Source organism: Montipora foliosa, chromosome 1, assembly GCF_036669935.1.
Source record: "Montipora foliosa isolate CH-2021 chromosome 1, ASM3666993v2, whole genome shotgun sequence".
Taxonomy (NCBI): Eukaryota; Metazoa; Cnidaria; class Anthozoa; order Scleractinia; family Acroporidae; genus Montipora; species Montipora foliosa.
In genome coordinates, this window is record NC_090869.1 from 60,555,394 (window position 1) to 60,570,393 (window position 15,000).

Here is a 15,000-nt window from a genome sequence, read left to right on the forward strand (position 1 = left end):
CCCTTGGCTGTAGCGTGGAGTAGCTCTGGGCGTAATCATTTCATTCCTCTGGTTGGCATAAAAGGGAAGCCTTTGCCAAAGTTGCCATCCTGGTTGATTCCTAAGGCTTGGGGCTTACCAAATGAGCTGGTGAGGCGATATGTTGAATTTGATTCACAGGGGCACTGTTTTATTGGAGGGGAACGTTGCCTCCAGGAAAAGTATGTTCAAAGACTGATTAAATCCATGGATGATCTTTTCATGAAAAAGCACAACATCTCAGCACAACTTGTGACTGAAGTTCATCAGTTTGTTTACAAGCCATCTGGAATGGTTGGTGTCAAACCTGAAACAGTTGCCACAGCAACAAAATCGGCTGTTTCAGATGGGCGGCTTTACAGGTGTTTGTCATGTAAAGCGCTGTGTGAACTCCATTCTGACATCTCATCTGAAATGCTAAAAGCAGGGGGGAAACTCTATGATATAGCTGTGCAGACTCATGGACCGCTCCAAGAAGGATTAAATTACTCATTTCCAACGGAAGAACTTGTTTGCTTATTTGATGCCGAGAGAGACACATTGGTTGCTGTGAAACACAAGGTATTATAATATAGAAAATAAATCCATGCAATCTCTCATGGAGACCACACATCACTGCTGTCTGTGGTGACATTTCCAAAGTTATACATATAGATATCCTCTGTAAAACTAGACACGTTCTTGTCTTCCAGTGCTCTAAAAACCTTATACAACTTGGCTTTATTTTTGAATGTACCTTACATTAACTACTGTAGTTTGATCTGGGGCTCTACCTTTGCATCTCATCTTGATCCACTTTGTGTTTCGCAAAGAAAAGCTATCCATATCCATTACATTCTCATCTCCATTTGCTCACTCTAAGCCACTTTTTCTCTAAGCTACTGTACATTTGCTTCCACCACCTCTTATTTATAAGCTTCATGTTTCCTATTTCGTTTTCTCACACTTAAAGTGCATTTTTTTGGGAAGATCCAAAAACGGATTTCTGATCTTGGATAAATTAATGGATTCTTCAGCGTCAAAAAAAGGCAAAATCCGAAAAAGGATTGTTTTCCATGACAACCCAACAAACAAACCCAGAGTTGCTACAGCTGTAGCAAATTTTAAAAACAAAAAAAATTAGCAGCTATTTAAGTTTGTTTTGGAGAAATTCATTAATAAAAATGCCACCAGAAAAAAAATACCTTAGCAATCGATAAAAAGAAATGACAAAAAACATGCTCTTTCAGCTGTACAGCTGCAGGAAAGGTGTTAGCTAACAATAATTATTATTGCTGTCAAAAAACGTTTAGTGTAATTTCAGGTGTGAAATTTGCAGGAAACGTAACTATTTTCGACCTATTCACGTATTTGATTGTACAGTAAAAATAGTGCAAGGAAAACATTTGGGCTAAACTGTCTCTTACAGTAGCTGTTGTGTATCATTTTTGCATGGAAAACTCCTAGTCAAAAATACTTTTTTCAAATCCTTTCCCAACAAAACCCCTGAAGCGATGAATCTCAAGAATCTGGATTTAGATTTAATTGGAAGTATCCTCCATATTTGGATTTCGCCAAAAAACGCACCCTTAATCCATTGACTCCCAGGGGTTCCCCATTGACGAGTAAAATCATCTGGCGTTAGACAGAGTAAAATACTAAGTCTGGCCGGTTAAGGCCGGTTTGGACGTCAAAGGGTTAATTAATGGGCTTTTTTCAGTGAGTTTCTCTGTTTCTTCACTTTTTCAGTAGAATAGGAATTACCATGATTATCAAACTCAGTCCCGTTGAAATCTGCATTTAAAGTGCCCCTGTGACCAAAAAATCAATTCGTATTTTTCTTTGGATTTCAAAACTATGTTAACAAAACATAAAGTGACCCACGTTTTAAGCTTTGATTTCAAAAAGACACCTCTTTATTTTAACTGTAATTTTCCTATTTAATGGTCCGCCATTACTAACATTATGTTCTTGAGGGAGCTGGATCGAGGAGAAAATGACGTCAAAGGCTCACTAGTTTAAGGATGCAATACGTGTCTACGCCGCAAAATTAATATGCAGCACGGGGGTTTTGGGCTTTCAGACTTTTGAACTCACGCTTTGCATATATAATAAGCTGCGTTCACTTGCTGAAATTTTAAGCTAGTGAGCCTCTGACGTCACTTTTTCCTGGATCCAACCCTCTGAGGTCCAATCGGCCAGTTTTGAATGTGAGTAATGGGGGACCGTGAAATCCAAAACTTATACTCAAAGTAAATGGCCTTTGGATAAAAATCAAAGCTCAAAATTTTGCCAGTCAGGTGTTAAGCAAACACACTTTCAAAATCTGAAGGAAAAAAGGAAGTGGTTTTTTTGATCACAGGGGCACTTTAAATATTTTCTAAGGTATCAATTCACCATTACTTACCAAGGTCCCAGCTCTTGGAATGAAATTCCCCTTATGCCCCAAAATAGCCTGACAGTTAGAAACTAATCTTTAAAAGAAGTCTGAAAACACACTTTTTAAGGTCTTGGTAAAGGTAAAATTAATTTGGGCGTCTCGCTCAAATTTGGTGGACTGTGAAGTAAATTTGCCCAAAAAAAAATTCTGAAAAATTAATTTTAAAACCACCGCTCTTTGTTTCCCGCAATGTGAAAAATGATTGACGTATCATGTCAATCACACGTGAAAGCATTGGGTGTCAATTGACAGCCTTCATGCGCAATCTGCTATCTTGGCATGTGTCCAAACGCTGATTGGCTCAGCATAATTGGCTTTTGAGTTGGGGGCAGAATTATTCAGCAGATGGTGAACTGCACACAAAATCTTCAAGCTTTATTTTCAAGGGGTTTATTTTGACACCAAAATTGCAACTTCTTGGACCTCCTGTCCCGACAGGTTTTAAGATATTGCTTCCATTTTTTTTTCTAATGGATGATTGTACTACCCCAAATACTGTGTGAGGAATTTGTTGTTTGTCTTTTCTGCCCAAATTAAGTATGAGATGAGAGTTTCGACTTTGGTGTGTGATGTTTCCTTCAACAAAAGGCGGTTATTTTTGCAATAAGTGACAGGAGACAGGAGACAGGAGCTTCTGCAGCAGACTCGGTCGTTTTGAGTTTGAGGCCTCAAAACTAAAACGCAATATTAAATACCAAAAATCTAAAAGTGTATTCAAATAATTCAATCGATTAGCTTTAACAAGATATATAGTTTGACCCTATACAAAAAATAGCGGCGCTACAATTTCGTTTTTCTGCTGACACCTCATTTTCCTTTACTGAGACCTTATAAAGTCTATGAAAGTACTTTTTTTTGGTTAGTGTTGTGTTTTCTTTCTTGTAAATTTTTTGTTTTATTTCGTATTGTGCTACTATCTCGATACTTAATCTTCTTTCATTTTCAATTGTAATTTGTTTTGTTTCCATTTAAGCAATAGAGGACGTTTTCTGTGTTTCCATAGCCTCATCTAAACACAAGGGGGAGTTGCGAGAATTCAAGACAGTTATGCAAACCTGAGCCGCAGTAGAGAGTTTGCTTAACTGTCGAGAATTCTCCCAACTCCCCCAAGTGTTTAGAATGAGGCTGTGGAAACAAAGAAAAGTGCTATTGCTTTTAGAAAATATTAATAATTTGACAAAATAATGAAGGAAAATGATGGTTTTTTTACTTCTTGATTAAAACAGATTTTCTTGATACACACTCATATTTCCTACCCCCAATTAAAACGCACGTCTGACAATACATAACCAATCAAAATTCATGTGATGTCACAGCCGTGTTTCCATACTCTCATCTAAACACAGCTATTGACCAATGAGAGTGCGCGTACATGTACATGTACTGTCCTACATGTAATTATTTTATGATAAAGGTAGGTAAAGTCTGCTACGAGCCTAGAAGGCCCATCAGGCCGGCACTTTTCATGTGTCTCCAGTTTCTGTAGCATGAAGCAACTAAGGAGTATTTCTACTCCCCCCTGGATGGGATGCTAGTCCATTGCGGGGTTACCCCCAGCATTAACTTCGCCAGTACCCATTTATACACCTGGGTGAAGAGAGGCACTGTGAGAGCAGAGTGTCTTGCCCAAGAACACAACACAGTGTCCCCGTCCAGGACCCGAACCCAGACCACTCAATCTGGAGTCGAGCGCACTAATGTAAACCATGAGGCCACCGCGCCTCCCAATTATTTTATAATTCTCATTATTGTACAAACTATTTCATAATGAGTTGCTGACCTTAGGCCATTTAAGCCCCTGTCTTTGGCTCTGCACCCACATGCAACTTTATTCATTGCCTTGATTTTCACTCAAACCCTTGTAAAAGGCAATAGTGCCTGCCGCTTACATTCATTAACTCAGGCATCTACTTCAAAATTTATTGAAACCCTTGTGTACATGTACATACAGTATATCAGATCTTAAGAGGCAAGAGTGTTAAGCAACTCTAATACCTTTCTCTCATGCTCTGCAAACTTCTCGTGGCAGTATTACATGTATATACAGTATTATAACTTGATACAAGCATACTAAAACACGAGCCATTGATTTGTGTTAACTGTGTGTTGTCTGAATAAAACTTACTGCTGCCGTACAAAGAGTGATTCAAGGCAAGCTTTGAACTATTTTCTTTGCTGAGAACCTTGCTGCGATCTGAGAAGAGGATTATACTTTTCCTTAAGTTGAACTCAAACTTTTTTTAGATTAATGATCTGCTCAGAGCTCAATTTTTATCTTTTAATCAATCTAGGCAAGTGATACGTAGTAACCAGTCTCTGTACACATAACTCTTCCACTCTTAAAGGGTTGCCCATTGACGAGTAAAATCGTCTGACATTAGACAGTCTAAATAACAATAATAATAATTATTGTTGTTGTCACGCTAATCGCCGTCACAAGTATGTCAGCAATGACGCAGCTCAACAAGGTCGAACCGAAAGCATACTATGGCGCCTCTGGCTGCCGCTATACGGTCCATGTGCACCTTGGAGCACAGCTTACAGCCAGCTGGAATCAGCTGTATGCTGGTTTTTGCCAAGGGGGAAAAACCGGAGGACTGGAGAAAAACCCTCGGAGCAGAGTAGAGAACCAACACAAACTCGACCCACTTGTGGCGTTGGGTCCTGGAACCAATAATTGAAACCTGGGCCACACTGGTGGGAGTTGAGTGCTTTCACCACTGCATCATACCTACTCCTCAGGTAATCTACAATCTACAAGTGGCCCTCACTTACAGGAGGCAAAGGCTCATGCAGACCTGGAATTTTTCTCAATGTAAAGGGCATCACCAAGATGTTCTAAATTAATCTTTTGGTCTGTTAACAGAATTTTTTTGCATCCCTGTACATATAGATTGTACATGTAACTTTCCTTGAGCTTGTTGATCAATCGAATGATTGAATACCAGATGTGCAAATGGGGTTTCAATAATCCTCGAATCAACTCTTTTAATTTTGATTAAGGTTTGGTTCTTTTTACAGAATGTGACCATACTTGATTGTCACCTTTGCCATGGTCCTCTTCGTTGCGTCAAATCAGACGGCAGTGCAGTGTACATGAATGGGGATAGGACAGCAACCCCTGTGAAAGGGACTAGTCAATGTGGTTGTGGATACAAACACTATTGGAATGGAAAGGAGTATAATAACATGCCTGAAAGGTCAGAGATCAAAAAGTCCTGACTTTGCCTTTGTACTGTGCATAGTGATCTAGATAAGATGTAGTGGTAAAGGTGTGTACAGGGAATCTGAAAGAGAGATGTCATATAGTAATGTTACTATATAGAATAGTACTATAATAATTTATTATAGTACTATTCTAGGGCAAAGCCATGCAGTTTTCAAAGAACTTTGCGAGGTCAACTTAAAAAAAATTACATGTAACTTGGATTGAAATATTAATTTTCTACAGTGTATGCCTACACTGTAAGGTTTGCTTAGTGCTTGAATAACATTGAAGACAAACAACTCTGAAAATTCGTTATGTCAATAGTACCAACAGATTGTCAGTTCCATTGACTGCATGAAGAGATGTTTTTCTGTTATATTTAGTTTTCCAATCACCTTGGAATGGGGTGGTGAAACAGTGACAGAGACGGTGTATTGGTTCCAATATGAAGACGACCCAGCTCTCAATTCCAACGTATACGATGTTGCAGCCAAACTTGTACAGCGCCATTTTCCAGGGGAGTTTGGCAGTGAAAGGCTGGTGCAGAAAGTAGTAGACATCATTTTAAGGCAGACAGCAAGGAGAGAAGGAGAAAACAAAGGTGTGTCAGAACTGCAACATGTACAATAATGTACTTGCATGTACTGCTGTATTGCACATCTTAGCAATATCATATTTTTTGGCATATGAGCAAGTTACAACACTTGACTGTATTGTAATTATATTAGATTAAAGGGGCAATCTTGCCATAATTACAGTGTTTTTCAGCTTTTAGTGTTCAAGCCTTATGGGTGAATCTGAATTGGTGACCGTCAGGGAACACCTTGTGCTGTATGCCTTGGGGAGTCAGTATTGTTTATCATTGGTGCCTCCCATGTTTATGACTTGATGTTGGCTGAGTTTTATTTCCTCGTTCGTAATAAAATCTAGAAAGAGTACCTTTGAGTATGAGGGGGTTTATCTTCAAATCTCTTAGAATAGTACATGTATTGATGCTGAAAGGTGGTACTTTAATTTTTAAAAATCATTTCTAGGAGCACGTCCTGACTTTGTGTCACAGGGCACAAATGTAGAAAGTTCTGATCAAGAAGCAAATGTCAGTACTTTTACGCCAAGCAAGATAATTCTGACGGGAGAAAAAAAGAAAACTCTTCACAAGGAGGAACTAACCATGAGTGAGAAAGAAAAAGTGTTAAAGGCCAAGACTGAGCATCATGCTGCTGTAATGCAGAAGAGGCGGAGTGGTGAAGGTGCAAAGAAAATGTTCAACAAAGAAGCTAAAGTGGCAAAACAACAGGTTTGTACAGTGTCTCCAATTTGGCATACATCTTATTCCAAAATGGCCTCTATTTGAGTGTTCTTATTGGTCCTTTGGGCTCGCTTTCAAACATAAAATTCAAACCTATTAGAATATTTATCCTCGAGTGAGGCCAGAGAGGCTAATTTGCAATCAAACAAAAGAATACTAAAATGGTGGCAACTTGTTAAACAAGTTAGAGCTGGTAATAACGTACTTCAGTCACAATGGTCAACATGACATCATAAAATAATAACATTATTATTCAGTTACAGACATTTCTTAAACAAGAGCTGCCTCATTTATTTGTCAACAAAATTAATATCAATTGACTTGTATCAGTGGCTCATTCCAAAATAGCACTTGTGGATTTTGGAGTCAGACTAAAACTGCTACCAGCTACTTCCTTTAACGCCAGCTGAGAGCCCTGCTTCAGTCATGTGTGCCAGGCTTAGAAATTTGCGTTTTCAGTGATTCACACGGCAATGATTGTCTAAGTTAAGCCTGTGTCTTACATGTACCTCGTTGCTGGTAAAAACAAAATTGTTTTTTTTTTCTTTAAGTGTATTTCCATCACATTTTTTTGAAGAAAACAAACTGAAGTATTTTTTCTTATTTGACAGGCTGTCATCAAGTCACAACAAAAAGATCCTCAAGCAAACCTTAGTAAAGGTGAAGATAACCAAGTGTCAGCACAACCAGTCGTGAAACGAACAGAGAAGAAAGTGCGGCTTTCAACATCAGATGGAAAACAGTGCATGTTAACACTATCTGTAGATACAACATTTAAACAGCTTCAAGAGCTGATCGAAAAGGAGCTTGGGATACCAACAGCACAGATACGAATCAGGTAAATTGAAGACCCAGTTGATTAGTGATTATTTGTTGCTTTCAGGGGGCACGGTTCCCAATGTGGTGATTAATGATTTGGAGTATAGGTCACACTTTTCTCCAGTTCATGTCTTGGAATACCCATAAAGTAGTACATAGACTGGGGGACACAATTCCCTTGGTCTGTGTCTCAAGGTGGGAGAGCGTTTAAGTCATCAATAATTATTTCCGGAAAAGAAGCGGTTTTTGTAAAACATTTGACGATAAAAAATTGTGATAAAACATTTCGAAAAAGCATATTAAAAATTTGTAGACGACGTTTCGACAATTGGCTAACTTCATTATCAAGTCAAAAAAAGTGAAAGATAAAAAATGTTTAAATACTAAAAAGACAATAGGTGATGGAATGAACGACTGATTCCATTCGTGCAAAGCTCTTTTTTTAAGAACATTCCATCACCAATTGTCTTTTTAGTATTTAAACATTTTTTGAACTTGATAATGACGTTAGGCAAACGTCGAAACGTCGTCTACAAATTTTAATATGCTTTTACGAAATGTTTTATCACAATTTTTTATCATCAAATAATTATTTTCACAATCATTTTGGCTTTAGTTGTCTTGAAAACAGACTAAAAGAGCAGCTTTTTACAACATGCAGGATACAGTTTCACAAAATCATGGGGTTTTTGCGAAACAGGCCCCTGATGTGACTGATGCCATAAGATTATGGGACTATGCATGTTGTCCAAGTGTCATGGTTATAATTACATTGTAGAGCCATGCACACATGTTATACCAGTTAGGAAGGGGGGATTGGGGGGGGGGGGGAGAGGACTGCAAATCAAATCATATTAGATGAAGGAAGATAATCGTTTTTTTTTATGTCTTTAATTAATATGACAGGCGAAAACCTTAACCCATTGACTCCTGGGAGTGTGACACTTAACAGATTTTACTCTGTCTGACGTCAGGGGCATCCTGGTGCCTCAGGAGTGAATGGGTTTAACTGCTCAAAAGTTATGTCCCCACCATTAATACCTAATGAAAGAGTCTAGAGAACCAACAAAATTCAAGCCAGCAATGACACCAAGTCAAACTGGGGACGTATTGGTAAAAGGCAAGCACTCTCGCCATTGCATTCCAGTGCTGTACCTCCTCCTCCCTCAAAATTGATGGAAAATGCTACTTGTTCACTACCGTCATTTTGCGCTGTCTCTCAATTTAGGTATGGGTTTCCACCCCGTGAGTTGCATCCTCCAAATGAGGGACTTGAAGAGGATCCACTTCCCCTGCAGCATGGTGACCGAATCATGGTGGAGCATTTAAAGCCACCTGTTCCTGAAGAGCAAACACCTGATGTTGTTATGTCAGAACTGAAGGCACAGGAAGGTGGAGTTAGTGATTCTCACGAGTCGTCAGCTCAAGATGAAGCAGAAACGCAAAGACAAGGTTTGTATTCATGGACAGTATCTGTATGTTAATGTCCTAATACCAAAATGAGTCAAAACGAATAGTAAAAGGAAATTGAACAAACGATTACATTGTGTATACTGGACAGTTGTAGTTGGCTACTACATGGCCTCAAGGCCTGTGCATGAAAGGAAGACAAGACAGGTGGTCAGCCATTCCAAGATGGAGCACAAGCTCTAAAATCACACAGCATTCCTGAAGAAAGAAACACAGTTAAAAATTAGATGTTCTGTAGCTTAGATGCAGGATACTATTAATAGGGTGACATTTGTACTAGAACACTGTTTTCAGGTTGTGTGCATCTGATCTGATTACTGGGGTTCTATATCTGTTTGCATGTGACGTCATGATGGCCATGTGTGATGGCAAGAACAATTTCCTGTCTCTCCGCTGGGTACTACTTTAAATTTTACCGTATTTCTGCCATCCAACATGGCCACCTTGTCATGTGGGTGGAAACCAAGAATAGGCCACTTTCAAAAATACCATAATATTCTTTGTTTGCCCTCCAAAGTTTTGCGTAAGTATTGTTTTTATTTTCTCGTGGGACCATTTTAGGTCCCAAGAGAAACTGAAAACAAAGCTTATGCAAATTTTTTTAGGTCAATCAAAGAGTATTATGGTATTATTGAATGTCACCCTCATAAATTATTTACTTACTGATTGTTAGAGCGATTTTCAATTGAGTGTCGAAAGTACAGCTGTAATTAGCTAATTACTTTGGTTTGCATTACTTCACTCAGTTATTGGTTCAAAGTTCTCGCGCCATTTTTTCAACTAATCAGAAGTGAAACACATTTTCCCGCGCTTTGTGTCGGGTACGTGTAATTGCTTCGAATTTTGATTGGTTTACTGGATTGTCTCCGTCCTTTTTGATTGGCCAAAGTAATTATTTTGGTTTTGGTTTTACGACACTCGATTGAAACTCGCTCTATACTAGAGAAATCAATGCATTTTGCTATTTTTATCTGTAGCCATGGCATCTGTCCTTTTTAATGCTCTCAGTGCTATTGGAGGTAATGATATGTGGGAAGCATCGCAGAACTGCTATGAAATGTTTGAAAGAGGGGGATTTTATTACAGCAAAGTCGTAAATGATCTCGGTCCTCTCCAGCCAAATCAACATTTCACATTACCATTCTTTCCCAACAAGGTCAGTTTAAAATAAACGTACTTTATATACATGTGTTTGAAGTGTGGGTTATGCACGAAAGGTAGAAGTGATTCTCGCACTTTTGTGGACAATTTTGGGAGTGAGACTTAACAGATTTTATTTGTCAAGTGGGGGAATCCAAGGGCGTTTGAGGTTTCAGTGGGTTAAGCAATAATTTGTGTCTTAAAGACACCCGTGTCCCGTTTCTCGAAAGTCCCGAAACTTTACGGGCCCGAAAAGTCATTTGTGAAATTTCCAACCGCTTGTTTTGGAAAGCCGATCTTTTAACATGTTTTCAAGGTAACAAAGAGAAAAATAACTGTGAAGTTTGACGAATTAAATCCTCTCTGTTCTTGAGATACAAAGGGCATTGTGACACCCGAAAATGGCCCGTAAAGTTTCGGGACTTTATATACTGTACATGTATTGTACAACCTGAACAAGATGAAAAAATCTCAAGTACTTGCGATAGCGTTAAGCTGTATTTTGGAGTGACGTTTTTGTCGACGTTGCCAGTGTCCTTGCTTTACAGAAGGCGACGCTCTTGACCTTCCCCTCCCCTCCCCTCCCCACGGTTTCCGGACATTCTAGCTTCATGCATTCCTTTGTGCATTTTTTGTTATTTATCACTTCAATCTTTCCTTCCTTCAATGTTATGTCCATTGACCTCCACCAAAGAAGGCCGCAGCCTTTGAGTTTGTAGCGAGTTTATAGAAACCACGGTGGCTATGGCGACGAAAACGTCGCATCAAAATTATTGTAAGTTTGAGCTATTTTAAGTATTTCATGATTATTCCATCTTGTTTATAGTGTTAATTATGATCGAAATGTCCTAAAACTGGATTGGTACAGACGCGTTTGAAGTAAAGAGCGAGACTTAAAGATTCACTGTAGTTTGTCCACTTTGTCGTCAAAACCTTAAATTTGGTCATTTCACGTCTAGTAGTTTTGACGAGTACGGGAGAGAATTGTTCAAAAATGCGTGCCGCACGTGCAGCACCATCATTTTGGTTCTTTTAACCAATAATATCACTGCTTTTTGGCGTTGTCGTTGCCGTTGCCGTAGCGTCGTCGTTTCTTGAACTCCCTGTTGTCTGTTATTTACCGTTGTGTCAGCCATTTCACAACATGTTGAAGCTAGCATTGAGATGCAAGTCTGTTTTATTTTTTTAGGTATTTGCTTACAATGCAGATAAGGATCGTCTGGATTTGTGTCTTGGCCAGAGGCACATTCAAGTTCAACCACTAGACGATGAAACATTACGACTGGCTCACACCCGCCCCATGCAAACCTCGACGAGTGAAAGAGCCAGCAGTCTGTCGACAGAGGCCAGCTTCAGTGGTGCTATTGGACACAGGGATACCACTCACGCACGTGTTGCATTTTCTGGAGAAGGTAGAACTCTGTCAAGTCCTTCATCTTCTCAAAGTGAGAGCGCAAAGGTGTGTACAATGTATTTGTAATGGCAGATTGGTTCAGTGGTGGTAATGCAAAAGCAATTATTCTAAAATTCATTTAAATAGATAAGTAAAGGATATGGAACATATCCCTATAGATACAATAATACTAATCGAAAATGATCCAGGCGGCTTTTGACAGTTGTTAAGGCAAAGATGTTTCCCAACATGAATTTCGACTGTGTCAAAAGTTTAGCTGCTCCTTAGGAAAAAGTAGCCTAGGGAGCTGAAAGTTGTAATAGAAAAAATAGTTAGTAAAGGTCCCTTGAGCTTTGTTATTTTAAGGCTGAAGATTAATGTTTTTCCTCTTTCGTCCTCGCCTTTATTACCATCATTAAAATTGTCATCTTTTAGTCATCATCTCCATCATTAATTTTCCACAAAAGCCCCAGCAATTGGAATACTGTCCGATTTAATTGACTCAATCCATTTATAACTTTTGAGGTGTATGCATCCAAACAAATGAAAGCAATTCCGTGATTTTCCACAGGCTGAAGTACAGTTGTCCAGAGTCAGGTCTCCTCAGACGACTATGGATACCTCAGCGAGTGATTTTGAGAATGAAGTGTTTGCAGAAAGTAACAAGGAAATTCCAGATGAAGAAGTTGAGGAGGTCAACAAGGAAAGGCAACTTGTTTCGGGATTAATTGTGTCCGAAGAAGTGAGCTTTACAAGAACTGAGCACGCAGCGGAAATGTTAGATGAGAGTCCAACGACATTCACCCCGAGTACTTTGCAAGGAGGTGAAATACAATCGGCAGGCGAACAGACTTCAGTAAGTGAAGAGGGAAAAGTAAATGAAACAGGAATGTCAGGGGAGATGGCTGTGGATAATGAGAACACGGATCATGTGGGGAATGATCATGAAGATGAACAAGGAATGGTTGTTGAGGGCCGTTTGGCTGAAATGCGGGACACCTTAAGAGAGGTTTCAGTGGAGCAGTTTGGTGAAAGTGTGGTAAATGGACTTGAAAATGTTGCTGGAATAGAAACTGAGAACATGGAAGCAAGCGTTGATCAAGGTTACAGGGACAGAAATGAGCGGGTTGTGAATCCTATTGATGCGTCAAAAATGCATGAAGACCAAGTGGATGAACCCTCTTTGAGATCTACACGTGTCGACTCAGACGTAATGGAAACCGAACAGAGAACAGTTCAGGAAGACGGTGTGACTGACGATGTCACACAACCCATGGCTGATGATCAACTGGTGACTGGGGATGTCATTCAAGATGGAGTCAGCGGTGGCGTCTTAGATTTGAACCCTGGAGAGGCTACGGTAGATCGTACTGATGATGGAGTAGCGATTCATGGATCGATTGCCATGGAGATTGACACTCAGAGTGAGACTATCGAATCGGGGTTAGTTCCGAATTCTGTTTGTGTAGCAGGCGACGTTCAGCCCGGAAGCGATTTATTACCGGAAGCGGAAATGAAAACTGACAACAACCAACTAAGCAACTGTGGAGACACATCACTTCTGCATAGTAAGGTTACGTTGTCAAGAACGGAAACAGGCAATGGTACCGTGTCATCTCAAGCTTCAGTAGCAGTAGGCGACAATTTAATGAAAGAGAATGAAACTGGAACAATTGCTGATAGTTGAACAAAATTTAACATCAATTCTGCATACATCTAATGCTACAATTAGAAACCGCGTAAACAACGACATCCCTGCGGGTACAAAACAAAGGGAATGGTTTGCAGGGAGTTGGTGTTACGCCAGACAGGGGTAACAAGGTTTGTGATACATCACCTGAGATTCAGCGACAGAATTGCCAAAGCTGCAAATGGTTTTCTCGTGGCTTTCATAACCACGGGAGCCCAAGCTTTCAGTTTATCCTTAGAATTATTTTGTGCGCGAGGATTTTTGTCAACGCCTCGCTGAATCACCCCATCATTTAATTGACCCAAGTCCGGGCGGTTTAGCGTTGAGTTTGCCAGAAACGGCAATTGGTAGTCTCATGTATGTCTTAAAAATAATTGCCTTACTCTAACTTTTTTTCCTTTTCCGTGCGAGCAGAAGTCTCTTTTTTTTTCGGGAAAAGAGACTTATGTCTGCCATGGGTCGAAACTCACTGTGTCGAGCATGCGCGGCGGCTACTTAGCGACCGAATTCTCACGTGATACTTTACATGTTGTGCGGGCTCACTCAACAACAGCGGAATTACTGTAAAAGAATGCGCGACAGTCAACAAACATCATGGGACATGCGTATTTAACAGTACTGTCCAAGGTCGTGGACGGGTGGTTGGATCAAATTGAGTTTCCACTTATGGCAGAGGTCTGTTTTCCTGTACTCGTCAGCCCAGCGAACGCAAAAGAAAAGAGACCTCTGCTAGCAGCGACGTTACTTGACCTAACTTGATATCTGTAGCTAACGGGCAAGAAATAAGCTGAAATCAAACCGAAGTTTGTTATATGAAAGTTACAATTCATATTGTAACCTGAGGTTGACAATCAGAATCTGAATGTAGCACGTCTTTGGGTCTTTAAATTGTAACTTTGTAAGCTACATCATGTTCAACTTTATTCAAACCTGAGCATTTAAACTAAATTTAAAGCTGCTTTCCTTTTGTTAGACCTGTTTCGCGGTCAGACCCATCCGTTTGCAAAGAAAATGCAACAGTTTGAAGGAACACTTGCATGATAATCCCTTGCTTTCTTGTGGAGAAGTATATATCACCTCTCGAAGTGTGTTAATTTGAAGGCGTTGTAGAGTTACTCCTTCCAAATGCCCGTTCTGGCCGGTCAGTTCTGTCAAATGGAAAGCGCCTTAAGTTTCTTTCGATTTTTGGCAAAACGCAAGTTTCAGCCAGGCGTTTGCGGTAAATGCTATGCGGAATTTCGCAAACAAATCAACAAAACATTGGGTTATATTATACAAAAAAAATTGGAACAAGCAATAAGGGAATCTCTGCTGACGTCATTGTTAACGTTTTTCATTCAAATACGAGTTTGCGCACAGAAGGCCTCATGGTATTTCCAAATTGACTTCAAAAGGCAAAAAAATTGTAAAACTTAGTTACCGGGTAAATCTCCAGTTTTAAGGGCTTCAGCTTTGATAACGAGTCACCCATAAGTTCTTGGGTGACTAAAGCACAAATGATCCCATACAGACTTTGTAAAATTTCGAATTTTCA

The 15,000-nt window shown here is 39.7% G+C and overlaps 1 protein-coding gene across 1 annotated transcript in view; it reads left to right on the forward strand.

Moving 5' to 3' along the window:
- The window catches only part of LOC138003412 (deubiquitinating protein VCPIP1-like), a 17,461-nt gene that overhangs the window by 959 nt on the left and 1,502 nt on the right, over positions 1 to 15,000 (forward strand). The window contains exons 1-9 of the mRNA XM_068849476.1: positions 1 to 579; positions 5,459 to 5,637; positions 6,029 to 6,246; positions 6,680 to 6,942; positions 7,566 to 7,792; positions 9,002 to 9,225; positions 10,221 to 10,399; positions 11,573 to 11,842; positions 12,348 to 15,000. The exon at positions 1 to 579 is cut by the window's left edge and continues 959 nt beyond it; the exon at positions 12,348 to 15,000 is cut by the window's right edge and continues 1,502 nt beyond it. Coding sequence (XP_068705577.1) covers positions 1 to 579; positions 5,459 to 5,637; positions 6,029 to 6,246; positions 6,680 to 6,942; positions 7,566 to 7,792; positions 9,002 to 9,225; positions 10,221 to 10,399; positions 11,573 to 11,842; positions 12,348 to 13,463 — 3,255 coding nt within the window. The 3' untranslated portion in view covers positions 13,464 to 15,000. The remainder of the gene's footprint in view (positions 580 to 5,458; positions 5,638 to 6,028; positions 6,247 to 6,679; positions 6,943 to 7,565; positions 7,793 to 9,001; positions 9,226 to 10,220; positions 10,400 to 11,572; positions 11,843 to 12,347) is intronic.